Raw genomic sequence first — 13,530 nt, 5'->3', positions numbered from 1 at the left:
TATGCAACCACCTTTCCATTTTGCATGAGCACGCAACCTAACCCTTCTTTAGATGCATCGCAATACACAGTGTACCCCTTTTCTCTTTCTGGGTGGTCAAAAAGTAGCACACTAGTTAACCTCTTCTTTAGCTCTTGGAAGGATTTTTCGCAAGCTTCGTCCCACTCATACTTTACTCCTTTTTGCGTCAAACGAGTCATTGGTTTAGCTAGTTTGGAGAAATCTTGGATGAATCTTCGGTAATAACCGGCCAATCCTAAAAGTTGCGGATCTCCGACATAGTTTTTGGTTGTCTCCAATCTAATACTGCCTCCACTTTGGTTGGATCCGCCGCAATCCCATTTTTTGATACCACGTGCCCTAAGAATTTTACTTCATTCAACCAGAACTCACATTTACTTGCCTTGGCGTATAACCGATTTTCCCTAAGAACTTGAAGGACAATCCTTGAATGTTGCTCATGCTCTTCTTCAGACCTTGAATATACCAAGATGTCATCAATGAACTCTACTACAAACTAGTCAAGGCATGGTCTAAATATCTTATTCATTAGGCTCATGAATACTGCTGATGCATTGGTTAGTCCGAAGGGCATTACTACAAATTCATAGTGGCCATATCTAGTACGAAAGGCAGTCTTTGGTATATCCTCCTCCTTGACTCGTCGTTGATGGTAACCCGACCTGAGATCGATCTTTGAATAGCACCTTGAGCCTTTAAGTTGGTCAAAAAGGTCATCAATCCTTGGGAGTGGGTAGCGGTTCTTAATCGTGACTCGATTGAGTTGACGATAATCGATGCATAGCCTCAACGATCCATCCTTCTTTTTAGCAAACAACACGGGTGCTCCCCATGGCGAAGTACTTGGCCTAATGAATCCTCTCTTGAGCAATTCCTGTAGTTGTGTCTTCAATTCTCGCAGTTCTGCTGGTGCCATGCGATACGGAGCCATGGATATTGGGGTGGTTCCAGGTTGTAGCTCAATATTAAAATCGACCTCCCGGGTTGGTGGCAATCCTGGTAATTCCATGGGAAATACATTTGCATAATCGCACACTACGCGCGGAAGCTCTGACTCTCCTCGACCTTCCTCATTTAGAATCAGGCTTGCTATCATACCGACAAGTTGATCGCGCCACTGCATCTGATGTTTTGTTGAAGCCATGGGGTCTTGTCTATCCCCCTTAAACTGGAAACGTGTTCCGTCATGCGTGTGAGCTACCACTTTCCTCTGACGGCAGTCGATCACCGCTCGGTGGGCAGACAACCAGTCCATGCCCAAAACGATATCGAAGTCCGACATTTCCATGACACGTAGGTTGCAAGTTAAGTGTAGGTTCGACATTCCTATTTTACAGTCCTTACAGATCAATCTTATCCGAACACATCCTCCCATAGGTGACATTACATCTAAGGCAGTTTCTAAGGGTTCTCCTACCAGTTCTAATGGTTTAGCACAAGTAGAGGATATAAAAGAATGTGATGCACCAATATCAATAAAACATGCACCCAAGAATTGTATAGCACTAAATTACCCTCAATTACAGACGGGTTTGCAAGGCAAAGACTCTGCAGGTTGCCTTCTGGTTGCTCCTTTCTGGTCCCTCATGAAGTTGGGTTTTCTTTCCATAAGCTCCAAATCCTCTTGGATTCTACCTCCTTTCATTCTGAAGTCAATGTTGTGCTGATTATTTCCACAAAAATGGTACGACTCCTCCAAAATTTGATTCTTGATAGGGTTCGGGATTTTAGCCACGGTTACTAGTCCACTCTTAAGGTTTCAATTTCCTGGTACCGCATTTCTATGGTTGCTTGCAAGCTCATGTTATTACTTGTCTCGAAGTATGGTCCACCATTTGTTGTTCTTTGAATGGGGTGAGGCGTAAGTCAAATTCTAACTACAGAGGCAATTCCTTATGGGTAAGCAACTAATCTTAAGTTAGAGTTTAATTATCCTAGGGTGTTCACACAGCACAACTTCATATATACATAATAATAATTACAAGATTCCTAAAATTGGATTGAAGTGGAGATGAAGAATACGAAGCAGTTATGGTGATAATATAAGGATTAACTAAAATATGGATGAATGGTATGATGTTATGGTTTCGAACTTCAATGTGATCAAGGTCATAGATGTAGTGACTAAACTAGATATTTAACTTGAAACTGCGTTGGCCATCCGCGTTTCAAATTGAATATCCAAGATTCATCACCGAGTAAAGAAAATGAAATTATTTACAAGAAGTCTTGGGCTAAATAAAATAATCAAGGGTCAAAGGAGGTCGAATAAATAGTAGTACATAAAACAGGACCAGATGGACAAGACTTAATTTTGGAAAAGGATGACATTGAATAAAGGTTATGAATACAAGATGAGGGTACGACAATCGATAGAAGATGCGTAGAACTAATAGTACCCCCTATTGCGCGATGTGAGGCCTTACTCAAAGTTAAAACCATTTTACGATTCTGAAGTAGGTCCTCATGAGTTGAGGTTGGTGTGCCTGAAATTTGAAAAAATTCCCTAAGATAGGTCAAGAAGATTCTAACATAGTCAGGGCAAGGTAGTCTCTAACCGCGGGTCGAAACGCGTGGGTAAGGGTTGAACCTAGGCTCTGATACCAAGTTGTGACGCCCCGGTTCTACACCATTGGTTGCAGTCAAGGGAGAGTCACTAATGAGTCCTATGGTCAATAACCAGTAAGATCCCAGATCGCCAGAGGAGTCAGACAACCTCCCTTCTAAGTCCAGCTTTCTTAGGCAGCGCACTACCCTTTTGACAGATCTTAAAAGGTATTGACACAAGGTCTCATAAGTAACGATAAGGTACATACATAGGATATAATACATAATAACCACAATATACTTGATTAAAAAGATTGTTCCATTACATTACATCTTAAAAAGAAAGTTTTAAACCTCACATGAGTCTTACAAAAATATCAAAAAGAAACTTCTTATATTCTAGGATAGCCAAAAGTCTTCAAATGTTTCAGGTTCGACATCTCCAGCTATGAGTTCCTCTTCGTCACCTGGCATGATACGCCGTGAGCTTTGAATGCCCAGTAAACACACGCACACACCCTACCCCTTTTTCCCAATCCAATACACAATCACAAAATATAACATCAAGTAGTAAAGCATGATATTCCAATAAATAAATCAATAAATAAATAAATAGTTAACTTAGATGTCAGTAAACTAGAAATCCCCCAAAGAGATTCCGTTCTCCCAACCACAAGAATCGGAGGCGGATTATTTGGTATGCCCCCTCTTTTGCTGCTTTGTTGTAGAACTAACCTCGGATGCCTACCAACGGTTATATACCGTGTAGCGCCAACCGCAGGGCCTCAAAGGAGATGGTAGAAATAGGGCCTTGCTCGAATCCCTCCTTACACCAAACCACCTAGGGTCCGAATACAACCGCTCCGTTCAACGGTTCCGAAAACCACTTGCGCAAGACTTTAACTTTTAAATAGGGAACTCATCCCAATATACCATATACCACGTATTCTCATCTTTTCATTACTCAAATGTTGAAAAACCCAATACCCACCCAATTAGGTTTCCCGTTGAATTAAGTGTTTTAAGTCCAGGTTAGTCCAACTAAACAATAAAATAAAATTCACATAAGCATGCCTCCTCAAGATAAGAAGATAAATAACATAACATACCCATACAACATTATGCCAAGATATGATAATAGGCCATTCAACATTTTCATGAATACAAGGGTATAAAACATCCAAACATAACAAATTTCCAGATTTAACATCACATGAAGGTTAATATGGAAGGACTACTTAGGTTCATCCACCGGACTCGGTTTTCCTATGGTTCGTAGAGAATTTGATCTAGTTCCTAGAACATTTTTCGGAAATGGGATTGCTTTTCCCGATTTTAAGTTATTTAGAAAATAGTCCAGCACTGTTCCAGAATCTGTCCAGAATCTGTCCAAATCTGTCGACTGTTACGAAAACTTGATTTTCTTGCAAACCACTCAATGTTTTTCGATCAAACCAATTTTCGTTGAAAGATAACTCCTTAAGGAAGGTTTTGACATAAAATATAGGTTCAGAATATTTTTGTACATTTTTCTGGAATGTTTTAAAGTTGACTGAAAAAAATAGGTTTTAAGGTGGAATGCCCAAAACAAGGAAATTTATAAAAAGGGGGTTCCACCATGGGAAAGTTTCATTTCTTTTGTGAACAAAATATGCTAACTATCACATGTTTAACTCAGAAATTTTTTTTGAAAGAGTACCCTTGAAAAGTTGAGAGATGTGTACAAAAGAAGATGGCTTTGTGCCAAAATGGGTAAAATATATGAGAGATGGAAACAATACTCAAATCTTAGTATTTTTAACATAAGAACATGATAATAACAGATCTAAAACATCACTTAAAATCTTTAAAAGAACATGCATTAGAAAAGAAAATGAAGAGAAGGTTGTGTTGGTGGCTTACCTTCTATCTTTGCACAAGAAACTCTCTTCTTCCCTCTCCTCCTCTAGACTTCTCTTCCTTGCTCTCCTCTCTCTCTCTAACCAAAATGTGTGTGTGACTGAGTGTGTTGTGTGTATGTTTGCAAGCTAGGGAGGGTGTGGTATATATAGCCAAATTTGGGGTAAAAGGACATAAAAGCCCTTTAGTTGGAATTGGATGGAAAGTTAGGATTTTGCTTGAGTTCTAAAGGAATGGAAGGGACTTAGGAGGTGTGTTCCATTGGTTAAGGCCACATCTAGTTGTAATAAAACTAATTCTTGGATTTTGCATCCTAGGTAGGTCACTAGGTTGTGTTTCTCTAGAATCTCATAATCATGGTCTTAGAAAATTGGCTTCTCTCTCCCTTCCCTAGGAGGACCGGCCTTGGAGGAGTGTGATGGGGCAAATTTTTTATTAATTTTGGTCCTAGGCACATCCCTCAAGGTGTTTATACACACACACACACACACACATATATATATATATATATATATATTGCAAGATTGATGGTATACCAAGGTACAAGATGGGACAAGTTTAAAAAAGAAATGAGGGCTTGAAGTTAAATACATGTTACCTAGGTAGAATTAAATTAGGTTAGGAAATTTCTGTTTTGATAAAATAAAAATAAAAAAAATAGTAATTGCTAATCGAGAAGATTCGAATTAATTCAAGTAAACGAGGGCTTTAAGAAAATAATTCATCATTAGGGTCTTAAAAATAAATACATATTTCAGGGGCTTTACAGTACCTACTCCTCGCGTATTTTCAGACTTTCACCATAGACCTCAAGCCAACTTAATTCTTAATTCTACACCTCCTAACCAGATGCACTAAGTTATTTACCTCATAACACAACACATTTCAAATATTTCCAACGAATATTTTCCAAAGCCAATTTCTCAAATCAAATGCAAAAATTAGATCATGAGATTATGCCATGATCAATACTATACATGAATTTGTAAATATTCCAATTTACCTAGTTTACATGAGAGTTTTACAACAATCAAGACAACCATCCACCAATTGCCAGAATAATTCTCTGTCCGAAATGTATATTTCAAAAGACAATAATTCCCATCAATATCAACATAATAAATAATTCCCATCAATATCAACATAATAAATAATTCTCATCCTCTCTCAAAATGTCAATATCTTCAATTTAATCAATGTTTAAAATAAACTCAAAATTTTCAATATTCTCAATAAGATTTTCCTCGGTCTCATCCTTTTGATTTCATACTTTCAATTTCATATTATTCATAAAACATAAGTTTTAACACGTGTCATTTCTCATAAATTTAACCGTAAAATCTCAAATTCAACATCTCAAGTTTTTAGGATTTTATCAAAATTTAGAAATTTCTCATTTTATAGATACATTTTTTAATTCCATGATTCATAAAATATCCATAGTTAACTAATAGGAAACGTTTTAAAAAAGAATTTGAAAACTTTTCATTTTTTTTATACAATACATACATCGTTATTAAAATCATAATCCCTTCAAGTGTTATATTATTAAAATAACGCCTAAAAATGCTAAAAGACATACTCAATGTTTAAAAAATTTCTATCTCAAGCCTTAGAAGAGGAAAAACAATATTTTTTGGATGTCGTTGGATTTTGATCTCTACTGGTCAAAATATAATGCTCACCATGCTCTACATTTTGACCTTTGATTTATCTTCGATGGTGAAAGATCACTACAGGAAAATCGAGATTTAGCGGCGTTTTTAAAACGCCGCACAAAGTGTTAAAAACGCCGCAAAAAAATAAGACGACGTTTTAAAAATTCGTCGCTAATACGGCCGCCGTCATATCTTTGTGGCGTTTTGAAAATGCCACTATAGACTTTAGACGACGTTTTTTAACAGCGTCACCAATTCTTTACATCCGTTAACTATTTCCGTCAGAGGAGTTAACATGACGAAATTATGACGTCATTTTGCGACGTTTTTCAAAAACGCCACCTTTACTTTTTTTTCCAAAAAAAAATCAAATGTATGATATTTCAACTTCTGTTCAAAGCAAACCTTTTTCCTCAAAAAATAAAATAAAATAAAAATAAAATAATAATAAATAACAACCAACCTATAATCCATCACCATTTTCAAAACATATACCATAATATGAGTCAGTATTCCAATTTTCCATAACCAAAAACAAAAACCTCAAATCACATTATGTTAATACAAAAAAATAAAAATAAAAATTCCTAATACTCTCATTTTAATAATAATAATAATAATAATATGGAGTGTGCTTTGCTATTTAGCTTCAAAGGTGCTCTCTCCTCGAAAAACTTTGCCTCCAACTCATCATGTTGGCTCTGCAATGATACAACAAAGCATTACACTTCAATACACCCAATAAATATATAATTGAAAAAAAAATTATTTATATCATAAATCAACCTCAGAGGTCACAACCTCACTCTTGAACCATACACGTCGATAAGTTTTTCATATATTTATATCAGAAATGAACATAATTTACCCTAAAAGTGATAGTATGCAAACAAGCAGGTAAAAAGAACCAATGCTTCATTTTCCCCTCATTATAACACCCAGATTCGTAAAATTCACATTCCATTAATTGTCTGATCCCTATTTACCCTACAAACATTGCATGTGATCCAAAATCTAATTCAGGAAGTGTGATACCCAATAATACCTGTGGAAAAAGTCTATTATAACACAAAAAATGAAATACAATTCGTGTTTATTGTGAAATGGTGTCAAATGAAACCTGTCAAGCGCACAAGACTAACCATCCTGTTTTTATGTGGCAAATGACTCAATCAAGTGGCTTATAGAGCATAAATATAATTCAACATAATCAGCTTATCATATAAATATGAGACAAATTGCAACATTCATTTAACCTTAAGTAACTAAAATTGACTAAAGAAATTCAAATTTGTGAGGTAAAGACAAAATTTCCTAAGAACCAAGTTTCATCTTGAATTTGATTTAAAGGGGGAAAATATCTAAATCACAAACCTGTGCCATAAAGCAAGGAAGCATAATCCTCAATATTTGTTCTAGTACTTGAGTGTCGGTTGATTCAATGGCTTGCACGGGAATTGGTTGAAATGCAAAAGGAATCTCAATGCTGACCTGGAATTCACATGACAACAAAAGAAATTTTGCAAAAAATAAAAACAACTTCCAAAATGAAATGTCGCAGCTAGAAGAGAAGCCAATTAGCAATTACCTCAATAGCTATATCTGAAGTGAGTACATCCACCGAGGAGTCGCTCTGTTTCCTATTGCATGATACTCTATTCACCATAGAAGCTGCATGCCCACACCAAATCAGTGTCAAAGCACTCCTGAAAAAAAGCATTTCATAATTCAACTCAGAACCAAAAAATTTAAGCTAAAAATAAAGTGCAACATTCCACTAAAATATGATTCTCGATGTCAAACAAACTTCCCCTGAACAGAGTACATAATTTTGGGTAGTCTGGATTATTTGGAAATGTTATAAGTAAAAAAGTTACATGGCATTAATAAAACAGTACTATTTTATGATTCTGGATGTCAAATAAAATTCCCTTGAACATACTTTTTGCACCTATTCATTTCATCACTAGGAAGCAGTTACGTTGGCAAGCAACCCTTTAAATGTTGCACAGCATTCTTAAAATTTTGAGGAAATTATGAATCAGTTGGAAGACCAAAAAAAAAATTACAAAGTGTTGGAAAAGTTTATAATTTCAATTATTAAAGTTAGTAAACTACATTATTGGTTTGAAATTTATTTTGGAAATATGGGAATCATGGTGTTGAATCGGAAATTGAGTGAATTGCAAGATCCAATTTACGATTCATTGCGATTCAATATGATTCACACGATTATCGGTTTTAAACTTTGCATAAATCTTATTCAATAATTTATGATAAATAATAACTACACAAAACGAGAAAACTGGTGTGACAAAACTCAAAATATGACCAGCATTGGTTGCAGAAGTACATGTTATCCTTGCTGCAATAAATTCATCAAATTGTAAACTAGCTTGTAAGAAGTGAGGTCATGCATTGTCCAAATATTTAAAGCATAATTTACTATTTCATATCAATAAGAACCTTTTTGCCCCATTTTTGAAGAGGATATTTCAAACAAAACTATGTAATCAACATACTTGAACATTAAAAAAAAAAATGATTCTAGCAATTATGGTGTTGTTCCCAACAGATCAGACTGAAGCAGATTAAACCCCACTACAAACAAAAATCCTATCAAAGTAGATCAAACATTACTGTCTAATCCAGTCATTGCTTATACAATCTAATTGTACCATTTTGCAACAAACAAAGAGAATTTGAATGAACTTCTTACCATCAATCTTCTCATTCTGTGCAACCACAATTGGTGAACCTTCAAGCTGCCATAAACAAAATGCAAGGGAAAAAAACACAAAAACAAAAAAACAAAGTAATCATTAGGAGAAAAGGACACATAAAAGGACACGTAACCATTTGGTTCCTCTTCAACTCTAACCAACAAAACAGGGCACACTTCAAAAGCAAAGAACTTGAAATTGTATACGTAACACCTGAAGGTGCTATTGTCAACTCTCTCAATACTCCCTGCATCCAACACAGAGTACTGACTCGCAGGCAAACTCATATACTCCACTGCAAAAAAAAAAAAACCGTTAAGATATTTTAATAAAAATAATATTATATTTCATATATTCAATTTGTCCCACATCTTAAAATACTTGGCACTAGTACTTGAGTGAGGAAAAAATACTAAAAAGCATAAAATAGAAGAAGTGTTACTTCAACTTACTCTCCACTCGTTAAATCTTATTCACTTAAACATAAAGAAATATTGCATGCATTTATAAATCTGACGATCACTATATATTTCTTAGATTATACCCTGAAAGCACTTTAAATTGTAACTTTGATTAGTTGCAGTTACGTTAGCACAAAAATGTGCTCCATAGGATAAGTTTCCATTATAAAAATATGATTTTCCTCAACACATACCGCCAATTTTGTCTTTGATAATTGTCTAGCCAAAGCATGTATGCAATAAGCTACATCCACTCGAGGCCTCGTAGCTGAAATAGCAGCAAAAATAGCTGCAAGGGAAAACAAAAATTGTCCATCACAACCCATTTTAAGGCATATTAAAAATTGATAAGCACAGAACGGAACAAATATGAACAAAGGAGCAAGCCCATAAAAAAAAAACAAAAAAAAAAACCATCTCCATCTCGATAGAAATTATCAACCTCTTATGTGTTTTTCTTTCGCTGGGCGCTCAACATGATTTGTACCCATGCTTCATAGTCAACTTGGTTGGTACAAGTATGGCATGTTTATCGAAATTCCATGCTTCATAGTCTAAAGTATTGTAGTTTTCTTTTTATTTTTCTAGATGGATAAAGTATGTAGCACTACTTGGTTGTCTTTTAGGCGATATCTTGTAATCAATTTCATATACGGAAAAACAGAAGAAAAAAAATTAGCAGCTATTGTGAGTCTTAGAATTATGACAATGAAGTGGCTATTACAAAATGGGTCATGAAATAGTATGGAGTTGTTGATATTATTATTATTTTATTTGGAAATTTTGTTGTTTCGATTTTTAATTAAATGGAAAGGAGGAAAAAAAAAAACCTCAACTGAAATGAAATTTTTCTTAAGATTTTTGTTGTTGGATATCTTAAATTTTTGTGAGATATTAGTATTTGGAATGTCGGATTGTATTGGATGCTTTATGCTTTTGATGGATATTTATTATTTGAAATGTTAAATGCATCATACTTTTGGGAATTATTGAGTTTTTGTCTATGTTATTTATTTATTTTTTACAATTTCCTTAGTGTCCAGCTCGCTTCGATGAAGCCATCACTTTGCACTTCCTTAGGAGGTCTTCTTGTCTCAGTTCGCTTTTTCACCTTAAATAACAGTAAGGAAGAAATCTGTTACTATGTTCCCAGAAATAATGACCATTGAATAAGGAATTAGTCATCTACAAGCTTAATTATGAATAATGTTTTATCAACTTCTCTAATTTAACCCCAAAAAAAAAGTAATTTTATTATAAAATTAAGAACAATACCTGTCTAGCATTAGACAATCCAATTGACAAGAGCTCATCCATAAGTGTTTCCCAAATAAGCTGACCCCTGAAGAATAGTTCTGTTCCATTCTATAGAGAAAAGATGAAGAGATGACATAATTAGTCAAATCTCTCTCTCTCTCTCTCTCTCTCTCTCTCTCTCTCTCTCACACACACACACACACACACACACACACACACACATTCACACACACTACATGTAAAAAATAGAATTTGCATAATTCCTGACCAAGCTGAAAAACATCCACTGGACTTGCCTTAAACTCACTTTCAGGGTGCCCAGCAAAAGATGCACCATCACAATAGCGTATCTTGACTTTGTTCCAGTTAAAGAAATCTGAAGATACCCAAAATGATCCAATAAAAGTCCTTTGTTGATTAAATAAGAATAAGAGTGTAGATGCCTATCCAAATCCTAAAGCAAGCATTGATCATATCTAACTAACATGAAAAACAAGAATTCAAAGGCTTAAAAAAGAAATACTGACAATTAAATACATAACTCTGAGAGGGGTGAACAACACCTTGTATCTATATGGTTATGGGGCCTAAGGATTAAAGGATATATGAAGTAGAAAGCCAGAAATTCTTCTATTATGTGGGCCCCAGCAAATGCTATCATTTTGTGAGTTCTTAATTCAACAGTGGCAAAATGAAAGTCCAACCAGAATATGACATGTTCCAACAATAAACAAGATACTTGCCTTCATAAGAACCAGCTACAATGGTTAGGTTATTGCAGTTCAGGAAGAAACTATTGTTGGCCAATATCTGTCCATATGAAAGCAAAATTGATGATAAATTGCTGCAAACATCAGTAGGGGTATTCTTTGTTTTTTACTCTTCGCAAAATACTAAAATGAGGCAGCAAAATACCAAGACTCATGCTAGTTTTTTATTCCACCTTCTTACAAATCTAGTGTGCTTAAGAAGGATAAGTTTTCAAATTTTCAGCTGCGCGGTATTCATAACATTTTCAGTGGTACATAAAATGAATAGGTCTCGCATGCATATGTACATAGATACAAATATGAATATGTAGATATATCCTCACAAGCATAGATGCTGCATATATAGATGTATGATTGCCAGCATTCATACATAGATGAGAAAAGCACACTTAATCATGATATACTGTTGTCACACCAGAACAATTGAAAACTATATGTGAATAAGTTCAGCACTTGTAAACATCAATGTGTAAGGATTCAAAATTTTCACAATTTTGTTTGAGAGAGAGAGAGAGAGGACTACAGGAATATGAAAATTTATTAACAAGGAAAAGAACACAAGGCATGCCAATTACAAAATTTTCAATAACAAGTCATGGGAATCTACTTAGCATGATTACCAAGATTTTGTGACAATTCTTGGGTCAAAATTCCAGAAAATCGAACTTGACCATCCATATATCTTGAAGAACCTAATTCAGTTCTCTTACGAGAAGAACAAGATTTTCTGTGTACCTCCTCCCAACATTCTCTCTCTCAATTATATAATTCTACAAAATTGTCAACTTCATAAATACTACTAGCATTATGAGATGGATCTAAATTCCCCTCAAACAAAAACAAGCATCCTTCATAATTACTCCAAAGAAGTATTACACATCCCAATTTGATTTAAACTATTAACAAATCTGATATTTAAGCTTGCAATTGGAGTCAATTTTATGTAAATATTAGAGACCAAATGAAAATTATGAAAATAGATTCTTAGCTAATTTTGAATCTAAATACATCAACATGAAAAAAAATTACAGGAAATTCTCAACTATAACCAAAATTTGACACTTAAATCCCGATCAACCATCAATGTCTTCGTGTGCCTAATTGAACTTGGGTTTGAGTATACATCAATACAGTAAAGTCATAAATATTAGTAAATCATTGATACCAGAGATGTTCTTCAGATGATAATAGTTGGAAGTTATAAAAGCAAAAAGATCAAAGTGAATGTGATTTTATTGAAAAGAGAGCAGACCAAAAATAGCAAGTGAAAAGATTAAAAAAAAAATTCCACTGTAGAGAGGCCAGATCGAAGATCTGATTGAGCAATAGAGAGAGAGAGAAAGAGAGAGAGAGAGAGAGAAGACCTGAGGGATGGTAGCGACGGGAGGGCCAGACCTGAGGAGGAGCTTCAACAGGTAGAGCGCATCCAACGCCATCGCGCTCGAGCTTTCTTGGAACAGCCTATCATTTCATCAGCTGGTTTCCTCTTGCTCCGACTTGATCGGTCTCAGTCCCTGTCTCAATCCCGATGATCTTGATCCTTCTTCACTCCTCGGTCTCGTAACCCCACAGATTTGTGCAACTTAACCGAACCATCTTCCTCTGCAAAATCATTAGAATCAGAATCAAGGAAAACAAAAAAAACCATCAAGAAATTTCAATCAAATTAATACAAGAATCGATGGATTTAGAATTAGATCTGAACAAGTGATCGGAATCAACCCTGGTGAACCTCTCAAGGGGCATGAGGAGACAGAGAAAACCCTAGATGTAGGACGGAGAGAGAAAACGATACAGAGAAATGGAAGAGAAAACGATATGACGGAAAGAGAAATGGGGACAAAGGAGACGGATCATCGTTATAAGGTGCAACACGCGTGTCTTAATTTCACTTTCGGTCTTTCACAGCGTTTTTCAGAAAAACGTTGCCTAAAAAACGTGGTAATAGGCAAATTTTGTTGTAGTGGATTAAAGGATTTTTGTTTATTTTAGGTTTTGTTTGATGATTATATGTTTTAGTTAAAAGGGTAAATTATGTAAATAGTCTATGTACTTTACATAATGTGTCAATTTAGTCCATGTAGTTTCAATTTGCTCGATTTTGCTCCTTAATTTAACAGATTGTGTCATTTTAGTCCAATAAATAACGGTTGTTAAATTAATTTAATGGAATGTCAAATAATGTGTCAATTTG

The 13,530-nt window shown here is 35.0% G+C and overlaps 2 protein-coding genes across 9 annotated transcripts; both read right to left on the bottom strand.

Annotated features, from left to right (window-relative positions):
- Positions 1-378: 378 nt before the first annotated feature.
- On the bottom strand, positions 379-1,303 carry LOC145823817 (uncharacterized). Its single transcript, XM_082923342.1, has 2 exons — positions 865-1,303; positions 379-476 (listed from the first exon to the last, which is right to left on the bottom strand). The coding sequence occupies exons 1-2, from the start codon at positions 1,301-1,303 to the stop codon at positions 379-381; spliced, it is 537 nt and encodes a 178-aa protein (XP_082779468.1).
- Positions 1,304-6,604: 5,301 nt separating this feature from the next.
- On the bottom strand, positions 6,605-13,216 carry LOC114271229 (uncharacterized). Of its 8 annotated transcripts, none has more exons than XM_082925141.1 (8): positions 13,059-13,200; positions 12,701-12,938; positions 10,874-11,376; positions 10,585-10,674; positions 8,845-8,890; positions 7,714-7,796; positions 7,500-7,616; positions 6,605-6,826 (listed from the first exon to the last, which is right to left on the bottom strand). In XM_082925141.1, exons 3-8 carry the CDS (start codon positions 10,901-10,903, stop codon positions 6,722-6,724), a joined length of 471 nt encoding a protein of 156 aa, XP_082781267.1. In that variant the 5' UTR covers positions 10,904-11,376; positions 12,701-12,938; positions 13,059-13,200; the 3' UTR covers positions 6,605-6,721. The 8 variants fall into 8 exon arrangements, 5 of the variants coding, with proteins under 5 accessions (XP_082781267.1, XP_028068641.2, XP_082781268.1 ...); XM_028212840.2 differs by having other exon boundaries at positions 10,874-10,942; XM_082925142.1 differs by having other exon boundaries at positions 12,732-12,938.
- Between the last annotated feature and the right edge of the window lie 314 nt (positions 13,217-13,530).

This window comes from Camellia sinensis, chromosome 4, assembly GCF_055761805.1.
Source record: "Camellia sinensis isolate YWXY chromosome 4, ASM5576180v1, whole genome shotgun sequence".
In the NCBI taxonomy this organism is placed as follows: Eukaryota; Viridiplantae; Streptophyta; class Magnoliopsida; order Ericales; family Theaceae; genus Camellia; species Camellia sinensis.
Note: the sequence above shows the minus strand (reverse complement) of the source record. Positions and strands in the feature narration are given on the sequence as shown.